The sequence below is a fragment of the Ursus americanus genome, chromosome 6, assembly GCF_024610735.1.
Source record: "Ursus americanus isolate L20-20 chromosome 6, mUrsAme1.1.p, whole genome shotgun sequence".
NCBI classification, from domain to species: domain Eukaryota; kingdom Metazoa; phylum Chordata; class Mammalia; order Carnivora; family Ursidae; genus Ursus; species Ursus americanus.
In genome coordinates this window covers 61,065,384-61,082,753 of record NC_142132.1, presented here as the reverse complement: position 1 = coordinate 61,082,753, position 17,370 = coordinate 61,065,384, and the positions used below count along the sequence as shown (strand labels likewise).

The following is a 17,370-nucleotide window of genomic DNA, read 5'->3' as shown; positions in this document are numbered from 1 at the left end:
GTCATTATATCTTCAAATATCATTTCTGCCTTATTTTCTCCTGTCCTTCTTGGGTTCCATATTATATATATTAATACCTTTTCACTGTATCCCACATATCTCTTGTGCTTTTTCTATTACTTTCCATTCCTATTTTCTCTGTGCTTCAGTTTGGATGTTTTCTGTTGTTTATTCTTCCAGTTCACTAATCCTGTCTTCTGTGTCTAATCTCTACTAAACACGTAATAATCACATGTATTTTAAAATTCTAAAATTTTCCTTTGATCCTTTTTACAGATTATAATTCTCTGAAAAATTCTCCATTTTAAAGTTTATTTTCTCTATATTCTTCAATGTATAAATCCTAGTTATTTTGAAGTCTTTTTCTACTAACTTTAATATCTATGTCACCTGTGGTTCTATTTCTATTGAATGCTTTTCCCTGTGGTTTTCATAATATGGTCCTGACTCACAGCATGACTAGAAATTTTTTACTGAATGCTGATCATTGTGTGTAAAAATTATGTACTTCCAAATGACTTTTTCTTCCCTCACAGTGGGTTCATCTTTTCCTCTGCTAGGCGGATGAAATTGGGACTGATTATCTTAAGCCAATCAGACATTGAACTGAGTCGAGACTGACTTTTAGTTTTGGTAAGATTTAGTATGGCTCTGATTTGTTACTGAGGTGTTGTCCTTCAGGGTTTTCAATTGAATGCACGGTGGTATGTTCACTGGCCTCCCTATTCCTAGCAGGATCTGATCTTTGTCTCTTCAGCATTATGGAACAGTGGAGAACTTCCCTCTGATTTTCAGAGGTTTGGGCTTAGCTTCCAAGTCCTAGAGTCTACTCTGTTTCCCCAGCACCAAAAGTCCATGGGAAAAAATGTTACTTTGTGTTTCAGAGGTTTTATGATTAGCTTTTTAATAACCTGCCCTCATAGCCTCAGAAAATAGCACATGTCTTGAGAGACTGTGTGTTTGAGGTCCCTCAAGCCTTTCATTGCATCTCTACAGCCCCACAAGACCTTTAAAATCTCTGCTGGCTTTTCTTTCCCGCAGCTGTCTGGGAAAAACCCCAGATTGCCAATCTCTTGGAATCTGCATATGTCCCAAAGGAAAAAGTGGCTGCAGGTTGCCAGAGATCTGAAGTTCTCTCCTCTTGAGAAATTTAGTCATTCTTGTCTTCTTCAATTCAGCAACTGTCTGATCTCTTTAAATGAGTGAATCTATATGTTATACGGTATTTGTAGTTGTTCTTGAAGGAAACATTGGTCAGCCTCATACTACTCCATTCTCCTCAGGACAGGATGTTCTTTTCTTGCCTTTTGAATTGACATTTTGATCACATGATTTCTCTGGTTTTTTGTTTTGGTTTCACTCCAGATTCTTTCTTGGATTACTCTGAGGTCCGAGCAGTGCAAATATTTCATCCCTCTAGCACAGGTTCCCAAAACAGGTCAAGTGGCTTAGGCTTCCACCTGATCAAATGGAATATTACCAGAAAAAAAAAAAAAGAAAACTATTACGAACCTATATCAGCATACGCTGAACACAGAGTGAGCTGAAGCAAGAAATAACTTTTGGTGGAAGAATGATCATTTCTAATCGAGTAATGTTCTCCTAATGAAAGAAGGGAAGCATTTTCTCTAGGTATTCATTCTCTGAAGAATTATTTTTATCTGAAATATTCCCATGTTTTCCTAATACGGAATCGAAAAACACATGTCTGGTATCTTGAGGAGAGAACCTATTACTTCCAATTTCTTGATGACAGAAAATAGGAATAATAATGGATTAAAGATTTTTGAAAAGCTATAGATCCTAAAATATTAGGTGACAACTTACAGCTCAATATAAACTTTTTCTACTCACATAGAAATCTTATGAGACAGAGGGAAAGAGAGAGAGAAAAGGAAGTTGAGTAGATATGCAATCATACAGCATGAGGTTATTACTGTGATTTGATGTGTTTCTCCAAACCAATTATAAAAACCCTTGAAGGCAAGGTCCTTCTGTAGTTCAGTAACCCAGAGAATTTCAGATTTGAGATCTAATAGACCTATTTTGTTCACAGAAGAGTTATTGGAAACAATATTAAAGTATGTATTTCTATTAAAGAGAATCAACCACAAAAATGTACTTACTTTGTTTACCAAATGACCACTTACATTTCTCCTAAAAATTTCCAGCATTGGTCATCAACTCCTTGAATCTACTTAAGCTAAACACACTATCTTTCTCCTTATTTTGCGTCATTATAATGTTTATTCATAATCAGCCTAATGCTGGTTATTACTGGGCATCCTGTCTGAAGTGCTTAGAGTGGATTATTTTAGTACTTTGTGCCCTAGTAGCCATTTTTAAACATACCGGTAATGATTTCAGTGGATAAAGCATTCAATAGTCTTTCGTAAATAGAAACTGCCCTAAACATGAACAAAATGTCCATTCTCATTTTTTTGTGAATGCCATGTTTGAGTCAACTAAAGTTCTTTTCTACAGACTTTACTTCTGAAGGATTGGCGTGGAAAGTGAGAAAAAATGAAAATCGGCTCATCATAATAAAAACATTGAGGCATTGCTAATAGTTGTCAGATCTATTGCAGAGGAGGAAAAATGTTTTTTCCTCTACCTTTCTAGGTTCTTGACTGTGCAGCTTCCCCCCCTCCCCATAACAAAAGACAGATTAACTAGAGAAAAACAATTTTAATTACATATGTATGTAGGGGAGTCTCACAGAGATACAAGACTCAAAGAAGTGACCAAAAGCAGGAAGCTTTGATACCTTTTAGACAAAAACAATAAACTTGTGAAGAATTGACAAAATGAAGAAGTTTGGGCTAGGAGGTAATAAAACGGTGAAGAAGTAACAAGATTTGCTCATATAGCCTATTAACCCTAAATTCCCTGTCTGGTGATAAAGATGCCTTCTACCTTCTTGGGTACAGAGGGTAGCTTTACATGGCAGATTAATCTCCTGCTTTCAGGAGGCTAGAGGAAAATCAGAGTATCCTTTTTGCATTGGCTGTTTCTCAGGTACCTTTAATCCAAAATAATCAGTATGACAAAGGAGCATATTTTTGGGGTGACATTCTGAACCCCTGCACTGTCTAACTCAAGATTGATATGCTTCATCATCCCCAACTCAGGCATTGTGGCATTTTTTGTTGGAGATGGATAGGGCTCTAGAACCTTTAGTTTCCTTTCTTTTTTATACTTGGGGAAACTGAGACATGGATTGATTGTGTGATTTTCCAAGAATCATGTGAAGAGTTAGTAGCAGAGAAAGAACTACAGCCTGAGCTTCTTAATTTTTCTTAAAATTGGACCTCCTTGAAAACAAGTAACAAATTTACTTTTCTTTAGAACCTTACTTTCCTCTTAGCATGCATCAGTATATTAAAAAATACCTAAATCAGAATCTGTGTGTATATTGTGTATTGTCTGCCAACCTTACACAAAAAGGGAAAGGGAAGAATAAGAAATATGAATTTTTGTTGTCATCCTTATTGTTTAAGTAAGCTCTGTGCGCAGTGCGGCTTGAACTCACAACCCTGAGATCAAAGCCTTAGCTGAGATCAAGAGTTGGATACTTAACTGACTAAGCCACCCAGGCGCCACAGGAAATATCTGTAAAAGGACACAATGGAAAGATAAACTAAAAACTAATAAAAATTAGTTTTCCTTTTAAAGGGAGGGAGAGACAGGAAAGAGGTGACAGGGATACAACTAAGACTTCCCTGAATTACTTTGTTTTATGATTTTGATTTTGGAATCAAATCAATGTTTTACACAATGAAAATTGATTTAAATGTATAAAAATTGAAAACAATGACAGAAATGCACAAATAACTAAAAGAATAAAAAAGTAGAATCCAATATGATTACAGTCAAGAATGATTTTAAGTGGTCTACATTTTGGGGATGATACTTGAATATAACACTGAAAGACTCAACTCTGGTCAATGTTTCTTATGGGAGGAAAGCCAACAGCAAATATACGCATTCTGCTTTGATACAGTCTATTCGCAAAGATTGCGTAACACAGGGTTCATGAACAATCTCAGGACTGTGTCATTTTTAAAGATGGTGTATACTGGTTCTGGTTTAGGCTATATAGTCAGATTAGTATTAGATCTACTGTTTACTACTTTTGTTACCTTGGGCAAATCACATCTCTAAGCTTCCATTTGCATGCATATAAAGTGCATGTCGTAATAGTTCTTACCTCAAGGACTTGCTGTGAGGATTAATATAGATAATCCACATAAAGAGCTTAGTACAACTTCAGGTAAATAGTGAGAGCTCAATAAATTTTAGCAATTATTTAAAGAAACACTGCTTCAACAACTGGAAATAACAAAAACAAATAGATCTGTTTTTACATGAAAAATGTGAACTACATTATATATACGAGAGAGTATATATAATATATGGGCATATTTTAAAAAAAATAATAAAATGAACACCCCCCTATCCCTACCTAGTTTAAGATATAGAACCTTTATAAGGAATTTTTAAGTCTCTGCAAACAGTACTTTCTTTAGTTTTGTTTCAGAAATTTTTAAAAATTTTATTTTACTGTATGTATCATTTGTGATTTTCTTTTTTTCTTAATATTTCTTTGTTATTCGTACTTATTACCTGCATTTCACTCAGTCTCATTGTTGTAAGGTGTTCTATTATATGAGTGCATTGCAATTATTTTTTTAAAAATCCATCTACCGTTGATGGGTATTTGGATTGATTTTAGTCTTTGCTCTAACTGGTGTCAAATGACAAAATAATACAATTTAGTAATGAGTTTTATGCCCTTTATTCAAGAGAAGACAATTTGGGGGGTGGGAGGTCCAGTGCCTCACAGGGAGTGGAGCACTCATCCCTCAAGGATTTGGGGCAAAAGTGAGTTTTATAAAGCATTAGAAGTGGTGATGCAGAAAGAGGTCGTGGCAGGTTAGGAAGTTGGGGATTTCCTTCTAAGGCTAGCACGTCCTTTTCTAAAGTAAGGTAAGCTAGCTAAAGCTGAGTTGGAGGATGGTGGTGCCTGTATGTTAGGTATCCTTGACAGTGAGGTGTTTCTGGTAAATGCAGGCTGAGTCAGGTTTAGATCTGTGAGGTGGACTGGGGCACTGGCTTGGTCTCCATTTTGTGGGTTCGGATATACGTATTAACTTTACCACTGACAATGTTGACATGAACATTCTTATACATTTTCTAGGTGCAAATACACAAGAATTTCTCTAGCACACACTCGCGTGCGTGGAATCGCTGTGTTACGAAACACACATTTAACTTTGCTGGGTACTTACAAATTGTTTTCTGAAGTAGTTTACTAGTTTATCATCACCCCAACTGTATGAGTGTTGCTCTTACCCACCTTCTTGTCAGTACTGTGCATTGTCAGTCTTTTTAATTTGGGGCATTTTGTCGGATGTGTATTCGGACTTCATTTGTGTTTGAATTTACATTCCACGGTTACAAGTTAGGTTGAGACTTTTTAGATGTTAATTGCCTACTTTCTATTGAATTAGCTTTCTTTCTCTTTCTCTCTTTTTAAAATTAACCTGTAGAAGATCTTTATCTTCTCTAATTTCCTCACAGTTTTTTGTTTGTTTGGGGTGTGTGTGTGTGTGTGTGTTTGAGCAGAAGGTCAAGGTGTTAATTTAGTCATTTTTTGATAGTCTTATGCTTGGTACATTTTTGTTTCTTTTCCTACTCAAGGTCATGGAGATACCCTCATATATTAATGTTTTATTATTGAGTATGATAATTGCTATAGGTTTTAGGTATATACCCATTCCAGGTTATTATAGTTTTTTTTCAAGTTTTGGTTGCTAAGAGATTTTCTTTTTAGTTATGTATACCACAAATGCATATAAATTTGGAGGGATGTTTTCTTTTATACCTAATGAGATTTATTTTATTCTGTTTTTCTGCTTTAACCTCTTAATGTAGAGAAGTATAGTAGGTTATATTATGTTATGTTATAATATTAACTAAACCTGAGTTCCTGGAATAAATCCTATGTGGTCAGTATATATTATGTTTATATGCTTTATTGCATTTAAGTGGAGATTGATTGGCCTGTAATTTTCCTTTCTTATGTTGACATTGTCTTATTTGGATATCAAAGCTAGATTTGGATTTACTATTTTTCAGAACAGTTTATGCAAATTTGAGATTAATTCATAATAAATATTTGTTAGAATGTGCCTATAAAACCACCTGGGGCTTTGTTTTTTAATTTTTTTTGATGAGAAGATTTTAAACTGCTGATACAATTTTGTATGAGTCATAGGATTATTCATAGGATTACTTCTTGACTTTTGTCAATTCTGTTATACTGCATTTTTTCCCTACTAATTTATCCATTTAATTAAGTTTTCAAGTTTCTCAAAATAACTTGTTTATCTTTCTCTTCTCTCTTTTGTCCTTGGTTAATCTTGCCAGAAGTTTATTGTTTTATTAATTTTTTCAATGAATAAAGTCTTGCCTTTGTTGTTTCTTCCTACTGCTCTTTTTCTTTTTATATTTCATTAATTTTACTTTTGTTATGTTTTATCTTCTATTTGAATTTCTTCTGTTATTGCTTTTCTAATTTCTTCAATTGGAAATTTAGTTCATTGTTTTACGTTTTCTTCTTTTCTAACATAAGCATTGAAGACTACAGTTTTCCCTTTTAGTACCTCCTTAGTGATATCCCACAAGTTTCAGTGTGAAATGTTTTTATAATTTTCAATTCTAAGTATTTTCTTATTTTATTATGTTTTCTTTTTGACCCCTAAGTACTTGAAAGTGTATTTTTAAAATTTCCAATTGAAAGGATTTTTCCCCCTAGTTAATGTCTTGTTATTAGTTGTGAATTTGTTACATACCAGTTAGACTATGTGGTGCTGTGACACCAGTCCTTTGGAAGTTTTTGGTGCTATAGCTTTATGGCCTGTTACATGATCAGTATTTATATATACTTGATTGATAGATAGATAGATAGATATAAGATATATATTTTTTTCCTAATGTTGGCTGTAATGATATACCTATTATATCATATACATATAAAATTAAGTTAATTTGACTATTCATTATATTATCTATATCCCTACTGAATTTACTTCACCTGTGATCTAGCAACCATTGAAAAAACTGTGCTAAAATCACTTACTATAACGTTGAGTGTATCAACTTCACCTATTAGTTCTGTCAATGTCTACTTTATATTTATTTTAGGCTGTACTATTAGGTACAAAAAATTGGGCATTTTGTGCCTTCCTGAAGACTTGATTCTTTTATTGTTACATAGTGGTCCTTCTCATCTCTGTTAAAGTTTTTTTTTTTTTTTTAAAGATTTTATTTATTTGACAGAGAGAGAGACAGCCAGCGAGAGAGGGAACACAAGCAGGGGGAGTGGGAGAAGAAGAAGCAGGCTCCCAGTGGAAGAGCCTGATGTGGGGCTCGATCCCAGAACCCCGGGATCACGCCCTGAGCCAAAGACAGATGCTTAATGACTGAGCCACCCAGGCACCCCTCTGTTAAAGTTTTTTTGCCTTAAAGTCAATTTTATCTGATGTTTATAGAGCAACAGCAACTAATTTTGGTTGATATTTGCTTGGTTCTCTTTCTTTCTTTCTTTTTTTTTTTTTTAAAGATCTTATTTATTTATTTATTTGACAGAGAGAGACAGTGAGAGAGGGAACACAAGCAAGGGGAGTGTGAGAAGGAGAAGCAGGCTTCCCACCAAGCAGGGAGCCCAATGTGGGGCTCGATCCCAGGAACCTGGAATCATGATCTGAGCCAAAGGCAGATGCTTAACGGCTGAGCCACCCAGGCACCCCCTCTTTCTATCCTATTACTTTCTGTCTTTCTTGTTGTTAAGTTTTGGGTATGTCTTTACCCATATAACATATAACTGAATTTTTTTCTGGTCTGATTACTTACTTTTTGATTTGAGAGTTTAAACTATTTATAATGATATGATGACTTATACATCTATATTAATTCCCCCATCTTTTAATGTAATTTCTATTTGTCTTGCTTTAAAATTCTTCCCTCTTTTTGCCTTTCATTTGGGATTGAGTTTTTCTTATTCTATTCTCTCTACTATTTGTTTGGAGGTTGTCCAATCTATTCCCATTCTGTATTTAACTCAGTTTTTGTTTATCTAAATCACTTTATTCTTTCTCATTCATGGGAGTTTCATTGCATACGGAATACTAAGTTGATAGTTCTTTTCTCTCTGCACATTGAAAATATTATTCCATTCTCTTCTTATTTACATTGTTACTGTTCAGAAGTCAGTTGTCACTCTATTTTTCCTTCGTTGGTAGGTGATCTTTCTTTTCTCTCTGTTTTTAAGATCTTTTTTGTTTGTTTTTGGTATAGTGTTCTGAAATTTTACCACAGTGGGCTACTTATGGATTTCCTTGTATTTTATAGTTTGGGGGTTAATTGGGCTTCTGGAATTTGAGAACTGGGTTCTTTCAACTGGGTTCTTTCAACAATTGAGACATCAGGCAAGTCTCGACAAATACTATTTTTAGGATTGATTTTCTTTTCTAACTTATCTACTTCTGGAAACTCGAGAGAACATGTATTAGTCCTTCTCATTAGTCCTTCACATATTCAATGACTTTGTCTCTCTGAGTTGAATTTTGATATAGTTTTTGCACTCTCTTCCCATTCAATAATGATTCTTTTAGCTATATCTAATCTGTCATTTCATCTAGCCATGAGTTTTCCATTTCAATTCTTATGTTTTTAAATTTCTCCATATTTTGTTTTTCTTTTATTGACAATCTTTGTCATTGTTTATCATTTCTTGTTTTACGGTCATATCTTTAAGTTACTGTTTTTGTCTCTATATATTCTTTCAGATTGTCTGTTAGTACTCAGCACCATCTTGACTATTTTCTTTGTATCCCCAAATAGTAGGGACGAGAAGCCTTGAAACTATTTCCCAGAATTTCCTGCCAGTTGAGTCCCAATTTATTTCTGCCAATGAGAGGTACTCATACACAGTTTGGAAGGCAGAGGGAAGCAGAGGCTGTTATTCTTTTTGCAACAACAGGCACATACATTAGTTTCAGCAGCTATGAAATTTTGCAGCAACCTCCAGATTACCTGCCACCTGTTACTTCAGTGCTGTAGGCAGCTGTGACCACTAGCATCTGTATTAGTCAGCATACCCAGGATTATTCTTCAGCAATAAATTAACCCTGAAATCAAAACAATAAATGTTGGCTTGGATGCAGAGAAAGGGGAACCCTCTTAAACTGTTGGTGGGAATGCAAGCTGGTACAGCCACTCTGGAAAACAATATGGAGGTTCCTCAAAAAGTTAAAAATGGAGCTACCCTATGACCCAGCAATTGCACTACTAGGTATTTACCCCAAAGGTACAAATGTAATTACCTGAATGGGCACCTGAACCCCAATGTTTACAACAGCAATGTCCACAATAGCCAAACTATGGAAAGAGCTGAGATGTCCATTGACAGATGAATGGATAAAGAAGATATGTTTCATATATACAATGTAATATTACTCAGCCATCAGAAAGGGCGAATACTTACAATTTACATCGATGTGGATGGAACTGGAGGGTATTATGCTGAGGGACATAAGTCAATCAGAGAAAGACAATTATAATGGTTTCACTCATATGTGGAATATAAGAAACAGTGCAGAGGATTGTAAGGGAAGGGAGGGGAAACTGAATGGGAAGTAATCAGAGAGGGAGACAAACCATGAGAGACTCTTAACTATAGGAAACAAAACAGAGCTGCTGGAGGGGAGGTGGGTGGGAAGATGGGCAGTAAAGAGGGAATGTGATGTGATGAGACTGGGTGTTATACTCAACTGATGAATTATTGAACTCTACATCTGAAACTAATGTACTATATGTTGACTAATTGAATTTCAATTTAAAAAATTAACCCTGAAATCTAATTGCTTAACACAAAAAAGATTTTTTTTTCATTTGAACATCTGACATTCACCATGGGTTGATAGGGTACTTTGCTCCACAGTCATTTAGGCATCCATGCTGATGGAGCTTTCAGCATCTTTGGAACTGCACACACTGAAACTTGTATCCTAGATAATCATGTCACAGAAGTGAAGAGACTAGAGAGTTACATGTGGGATTTTCTCTTTCCTAACCCAGAAATGATGCACCTAAATTCTCACATTTCAATGGTGCCCACATAACGGCAAGGAAGCAAGAAATAAAGGAAAGCAAATAGAATACTTGGCAATCTTTTCTGCCTCTGGCAGCTTTTTGAGTTCTTGGCCTGGAGGGGAGAAGAAATATCTTGATTCCCTGAAAATTGGCAGTGAACTTGAAAACAAGTGATGGCCTTCTTTGACTTTCTGTCTTCTGTCCCTTCCAATGGTTTTATAAAAGCCTAATTTCCTAATTAGGTCTTATAAGCACTTAATCCCTTCTAGAGTGGTTTCTGTTTTTCTTACTGAAAACTTATTGAGAAAGCATTTTGTACCAGAAGCTGTTCCAGGAAACAAACTCTCAAAGATGGAAATGCAGCCTACTTAGGGTTAAGGACATTGATAGCTGATAGTGATAATTCATGATATTCACTGACAAAATATGTATTTATCTATTTCATTTATTTTTACTTGGAATGAAATGTTTATTTGAGAGGAAGTCTTTGGGAAACCAAGTGGCTGTTATAATTGATTGCTAAGGTATGAATAATGAAAAGGGCTAGTGCAAATTTTAACTGAACTTACAAACCCAGGGTTTTAAATTCTTACATTTAGACATGGTTGAAAAATCATAATTATGATTGTCCTAAAAATACATTATTTCTTATAATTGTGGTATTATCTTAAAACTATAATTAAAGTTTGATTTTGCATATTGCTGAGTGATAGTATAAGTATAGATATCTTTTACAAAAATTTTAGCATTGATGGAGACCCTGAGAATTGGAATAGGGAAATTTGCTTAAGTAAATCCCTCAAATCCCACTAAGCCTTCCTGCTTTTCTGATTTCCCCTTGCTTGACAATTCTATTACAACTTTACCTTCGGCAATTACTTTGGAAGGGGTTGCTGATCTTTCTTAAGACCCATCCCTACCCCACGCTGTCTCTAGATTGGCAACCAACATGCTACAGGGGAACAACTGCAAAGTCTAACCAATAGGGGACAGCTTAAATGCCAAAAGAATTGTGTGATGATTGATGTGGCTGATTTATACTGGCAGAAACTTGGAGTATATGTGTGAGAATGGTTGACAGGCATACTAGACCAGTTAGGAACAGGCCAACATTTTCCTTGAGGTACTTACCAGAAATTCTAGATTCATTGTGTTCACTTAAGCAACTGAGAATGGCTTTTAGTTAAAATCAGTGGCAAACTACATTAAACGAAGTTGAGTTGCTAGGACGTTCTTGATATAACATAGAGGTATGAATCTAAAGGCTTAGGAGGATAGAATATTGGAGAGGCTATATCACGTGTGTCCTGCTCCCCACTCTTTCACTATATTCTCTCAGAAGGGCTTTTGAAACCTTCGTAAGCAAGGCAATGAGAAAAAAGAGTAAGGATCCTTGGAAAGCTTTGCCATAGCTGCTCTCAGCAATTCAGAGATAATGGTGGGAAACGCTATAACTGAAAACGGCTCTACTCTTTAATTGTAGTGAGGATGAGGGGATCCTGAAGCAGGAGCAGTGGAGCGGCAGCACTTAATTTTCAGAGACAAAGTAGATGTGGTTACCGTGGGGAGTGGTAGGACGAGAGCAGTATTCAGACTAGTTTTACCCACAGACATCTTGGGGAATACCTGATTTATTCTGATGTACCTTGGACTGAAATACATAGGTAGCCATTTGTTTGATAACAAGAGACCTAAGTCATCGACAGTCATAGTCTCATCCACATTTTCCAACGTGAGCCCGTTCACAGGGTCCTGTGAATGGAGGGCTTTCAACTTGATGAAGGATCTTATAACGTTGGCACAATTATGGACTGTAAATCTGTTACCTAGCCTTTCCCAAAGGAATCTATGGCCATTTACCAGCATGAGTCACAGTACATAAGGTAAAATACCCAAAATCTTCAGAAATTGTTTTTTACTGGCTGTGAACCAATGCAAATCCATAAGGACCCTAAATGCTCCTACGGTCCATTAGTTAGAGCGGGGACTTTGAAGTTTAAGTAGAAAATGGAAAATTAACCTAAGTTCATATCACAGTTGGCCAGAGAGGTCTGCAAAACCCTACCATGTTAATCTCTAAAAGCACGGTTGAAGTAGACTTAATTAGCTACGGACAATACCCCCACAATGGCATCCTAGCCCCTGGAGTAAAGACTTTTATAATAGGAAAGACCAAGAGGAAGTCCTTGTCTATTATTTGCTTCTCCCAAATAATAAACAGCGATTAATACTGCATCCCTGAAGTAATTGCAAGGATCAGGGCCACCATCAAACTCTTGAAAGCTACAGGGCTATTGATTCATTTCACATCAATGTTAACTCATCTGTTTGGTCCATACAGAATACAGATGAGTCTGGAATAATGACAGCAGCAGATGACTGCAATTACAACTGCAGCTATTACAGGTGTGGACTCCTTGCTGGAATAATAGCTGGGACTCAAGTCACTGATGCGGATAATGCTCCCCCTGCTTCTGAATAACAACAGCAAAAACCATCAAAAGCAGTTTGCTTTGATCTGCCAGGGACAGCAGTATACCTTCATCATTTTCATTCAGAGCTGTGTCAACATTCCAGTTTGGGGCAATAATCTGGCCCACAGAGACCAAGACTGTCACCATTTTCTACAGGACTGCGTGTCAGTCTGTGATATGATGACTCACACTGATCGGACCAGGTGAGTAGGAAGTAACCAGCGCTTTAGACGCCTTGGTAAAATACTTGAGTACTGGAGGTGGGAGAAACACCACGCAAAAAATCAAGGCATGTCTTCTTGGTGACATTTCTAGGGGTTGAGTGGTCTGGGAAATGTGATAGTTCCCCAAAAATGGAAGACAAATTGCTGTACTTCATACCATTATCACTAGGAAGGCACAGCATTTGGTGGGTTTCTTTAGATTTTAAAGGCAGCATACACCACATTTAAATGTACTGCTTTGACCTATTTACCAGGTGACGACCTGCCAGTTTGCAGGTTTGACTGGGTCCCGCTGGTCTTCGCCACAGTGCACACTGCTCTGCTATTTGAGCCTTATGCCCAGGCAAACCGGCAGCTAGAGATACTGTGTGGAGCTTTGAGAAACCCCATAAGATAATCACAGTGCAGATCCGGAGGATTTTAGAGCAAAGTCATACCCTCTTCTGAAAATATTTATTCTTTATTTCTCAAATAATTCTTAGTGTTCCGCTCAGTCCTGGTGAAGACCGAATGCTGAAACAGGTCACCACGTGACCACACAACCTAGGTTGTCCATCGTGAGTTGGACACATCCACCAAACATAAAACTGAGTTCACAGATACTCCATAATTACGGGAATGAGAAAGAACTGTCTGTGAGATTGAGATCCAGCAGGCCTTCTGGTTTCCTGAAGATTTCCCTATGACTTGTCCGAAGAAGGAAGTATCTGGCCCTGCGTAGTGGATGATTTCACACAGTATGTCGGCACCAGCTAAGAAGGGGTTCATTGTAATGTTAAGTGAATTTGTGGTGAGAACCAGCATGTATAATAGATGTTCCCATGAAGGGTAGTCCAGCTCAGCAATTTCCAAACTGTTCTGTAGGATGTCACTAAATAAGACACATAAGAAAAATTTCTGATCTAGTGAGTTTGGAAAAATTTGAATAGAAACTTAAGAAAAACCTGTAGGAACTCTGAAGGAGATACGATACTAAGATATATTGTGAATTTCAACATTACCTAAACTTATTTGCCCCTAAAACCCCTTCTTCACAGGGCACTTCATAGGAGTAATGCTTTTCAGAACCTGCTTTGGTAATTGTGGTTTTCAGCAATTCAGGCTTTGACTGAGTATTAGTTTTGATAGCCGGGAATGAGAGTGTTAAATTTTTATACTGACTGGGACATACGATGTGCTCAACTCAGTTATTCTAAATGACTAGAATTCTTAGTTCAGAGAGAGATTTTTAATAGAAAATTCTTGCCATGAGGGTAATGTAGGTGACACTACCCAAAAGGAGTGTATAAATCAAATTTAATGATGATTTTTCCATTTTGTAATAGGGATTAGGGTTACAAGGAGATCACAGCTCTGTGAATCCAATTAGGATATAATGAAATGCACTCTTTGCGCTTACAAACCAATTGATTTAGAAAGAGAAATAATTATAATAATAAGCATGATATATTTGGCACTATGTTTACACATTAGGTTACACAGATTATTAAAATCATTCTTAATTTCAAAATTGAATGTACCTAGTTTTGCACAATGCATTAAAGTTCATGGAGCCTAAAGTATATGATACTTCCTTTTGAGGCGCTGGTGGAGGAAATCATCGTAAACAAGATAAAGGCATGAGGTTAGAATAAAAGAAAAATTTAGATCTTATTACAAATGACTCTGTGTTATTAATGAGCTCTTATAACAGACCATATCAAACATTATTATGTGTAGAGAGAACAAAAGGTGATTGATCAGGCCAAATTTCTGAGAACCCTATTAATTTGAGCAGCCACAAGTGAGTGTGCTGGTCCGACGGACCTTAGTGTCATTTTGGTCCTCTTGCCCATCTTTGCTCCCAGATTCAACATTTAGTTTGGTTTAGTGCTGTTTGTAAGGGATATGAGGTGGTAAGATAGAAGGGGGGCAATTTGTTTCTCCCCGCAGGATCCATATACATAGCTCTATTGTAGCTATTACATGAATTTGGAGACCAGCTCTTTTTAACCTGGGTTTTGGGAAAGAATTAAATCATAATGCCCTCAGGAATTTATTAGACGCAATGAATTAATTTCCCTCTTATGCATTAAGAACAGAGCTAGCTATGTCCTATCCTTGGGATAATTGAGAAAATAGTCATTCAAATAATTTTCTGTAGGGCTAATTCTCTAGCGGAACCTCTGTCCGCTCTGGATACTGATTCCAAAACACCAGTGGGAGCTTAAAAAAACCGCCGCATGTTATCCTCGCTCATTCTGATGCAATGGGACAGGCATGAGGTTGAACAGTCTTTGTTATAAAAAGTCTCTCTAGGTATTTCTGAGAATGCTGGTTCCCAAGCTGCATTATGACACAAAAGCCCTCCAGTTGGAGACTCTCCGTGATATTAATCTATTAAAGGATCTCGATTGTCCTAGAGTTAAAAAATAATATTCCAAAATTTCCGAACTTATTTTAACATGGAATTTTTTTTTGTTTTTTCTGGCTGAATACCTGTAGTCATCTTGTAGCACTCGCGTGCCACAGAAGCACTCTGGGAAATGAGACTCTAGAGGGTGGCTGGTGGCATTGGAGAGTGACAAATTTACTGGGATCTTTCCCAGTTAATTTCAACACAACCCTGTCTACTATATCACATTCAGAAATCCATTTTTTTTGGATATTCAAAGTTTTTTTACTTTTTAAATTTATTTTTATTTTGTTAAAGATTTCATTTCTTTACTTGAGAGGGAGAGAGAGAGACGGAGCATGAGCTGAGGGGAGGAGCAGAGGGAAAGGGAGAAGCAGACTCCCCACTAAACAGGGAGCCCCATGCCGGCCCGATCCCAGGACCCCGGAATCATGACCTGAGCCAAAGGCAGACGCTTAAATGACTGAGCCACTCAGGTGCCCCTGGATCTTGGAAGTTTTTCAATTTCAAGAGTGCTTTGTTTTGTAAACAGTAAGCCCTATTGTATTTATTACATTATAAGTTCCAGAGGATCCAAGTTCTAAATGTCTTTTTCGTTCAACCATAAAATTGCAAGACGAAAAAAAAAAAAAGACTAAATTTTGCTTTATCCTTGGAGTGGGGATGAACTTTCTAAATAAAACACAAAACCTAGAAGCAATAAAGAAAAGGTTGATACATTTTATTGCATAAAATTTAATACTTCTGAACAGCAATTGTGTCTAAACATGACACACACTCACATATGGTAAATATGTGGCAATATACTTACACACATAAATCAGGAAAATATTTGTAATATATATGCTATGCAAGGGCCAATTTCTTTTTTTCTTTTCTTTTTTTTTTCCTTTTAATTCCATCAGTGAATGAATGGATAAAGAAGATATAGCACACACACACACACACACACACACACACACACACACACACACAGAGGAATATTATTCAGCCATAAAAAGGGCCAATTTCTTTAATATGCAAAGAACTCTTAGATTTCAACAAGAGTGGCAACCTAAAAGAAAAATGCATATGAGCAGGTGGTTCCCAGAGTACTAACGATGAATTCTCAATAAATATTTGAAAAGAGGGAATCAGATATGGTCCAACCAAAGGCCTTTATGCTCACTGTTTCTTCTGCCTAAATTGCTCTTTTGACAAATTTCCTTTTGGCTCACACCCTTACCTGTGAAGCTTCTGCTGAAATGTCACTTTCTTATGAGACCTCCCCTATTTAAAATTGCACCCTCAATTGCCAGCATATTCTATTCTCCTTTCCTGACTTATATTTCTTTATTACACTGATCACCATTGGGCACACTCTCTATTTTCTTATTTCTTTGCTTATTGTTCATTGCTCTTCACTAGAAGCCAAGGCCCATGAGGTCAGGGAATTTTGTTTCTTGTGCTCACTGCTATATCCCTCACACAGACTGGTGCTGACACCTAGTAGAAATTCAATGTATTTGTGGAAGAAATGAGTGAATGAATAAAAAGATGCTTGAGTTTGTTATAACTGAAGAAATGCAAGTCAAAACAATCATGTCATAACAGGTTTTCATTTTGACTCTATGACGGTTACTTGCCAACAATTAGTCAAAACGTTATGAATTCTTCCCTTTAAGTTAAAGCCTATTCTAAAAGTTTTATTCTTGTAACTCAAGAACCAAACTCTTCATCTTTGTCCCCAAACTTGATTATGTAGTTCCCTTTCTCTATTGATGACGTCACTCTCTTCTAGTTCCGATTCTCCCTTCTTCCTCTCTGTGTCTGGATGCCAGCTCGTCTGGATGGCTCCCACAGCTTCTTAGCTTCCCTGCCTCCAGCCTTGTCCAGCCTTGTCCAGAAACACAGCTCTGCACCTGCTGCTGCCCTCTTCAGAATCTTCTGTCTGTTTTTCATCACAGCAGTCCAGATCCCTCACAAACGGTCAACCACCCTTCAGTTTCCCCTCCTAAACACGCACAGCCCAACATATCAGAACTCCCTTCCTTTATAGTTGTGTGTTCTTTCATGAGGTGGTCAGTCAGGTATGGCCAGGAGGGGACACAGGAGAAGTTCAGGGAAACAAAGTGTGTTA

At 36.7% G+C, this 17,370-nt stretch overlaps 1 protein-coding gene across 2 annotated transcripts in view; it reads left to right on the top strand.

Annotated features, from left to right (window-relative positions):
* The window catches only part of ZNF365 (zinc finger protein 365), a 47,125-nt gene extending 31,067 nt beyond the window's left edge, over positions 1-16,058 (top strand). Inside the window, exons 4-5 of one of the 2 annotated variants that reach the window (XR_015724842.1) lie at positions 12,500-12,835; positions 13,339-16,058. Coding sequence is in view for 1 of the 2 variants with exons in the window: in XM_087863082.1 (XP_087719208.1) it covers positions 12,500-12,640 (141 nt within the window). In the remaining variant the exon portion in view is untranslated. Of the gene's footprint in view, positions 1-12,499 lie in introns of both variants that reach the window. The other variant, XM_087863082.1, reaches the window with a different exon arrangement.
* Positions 16,059-17,370: the final 1,312 nt, after the last annotated feature.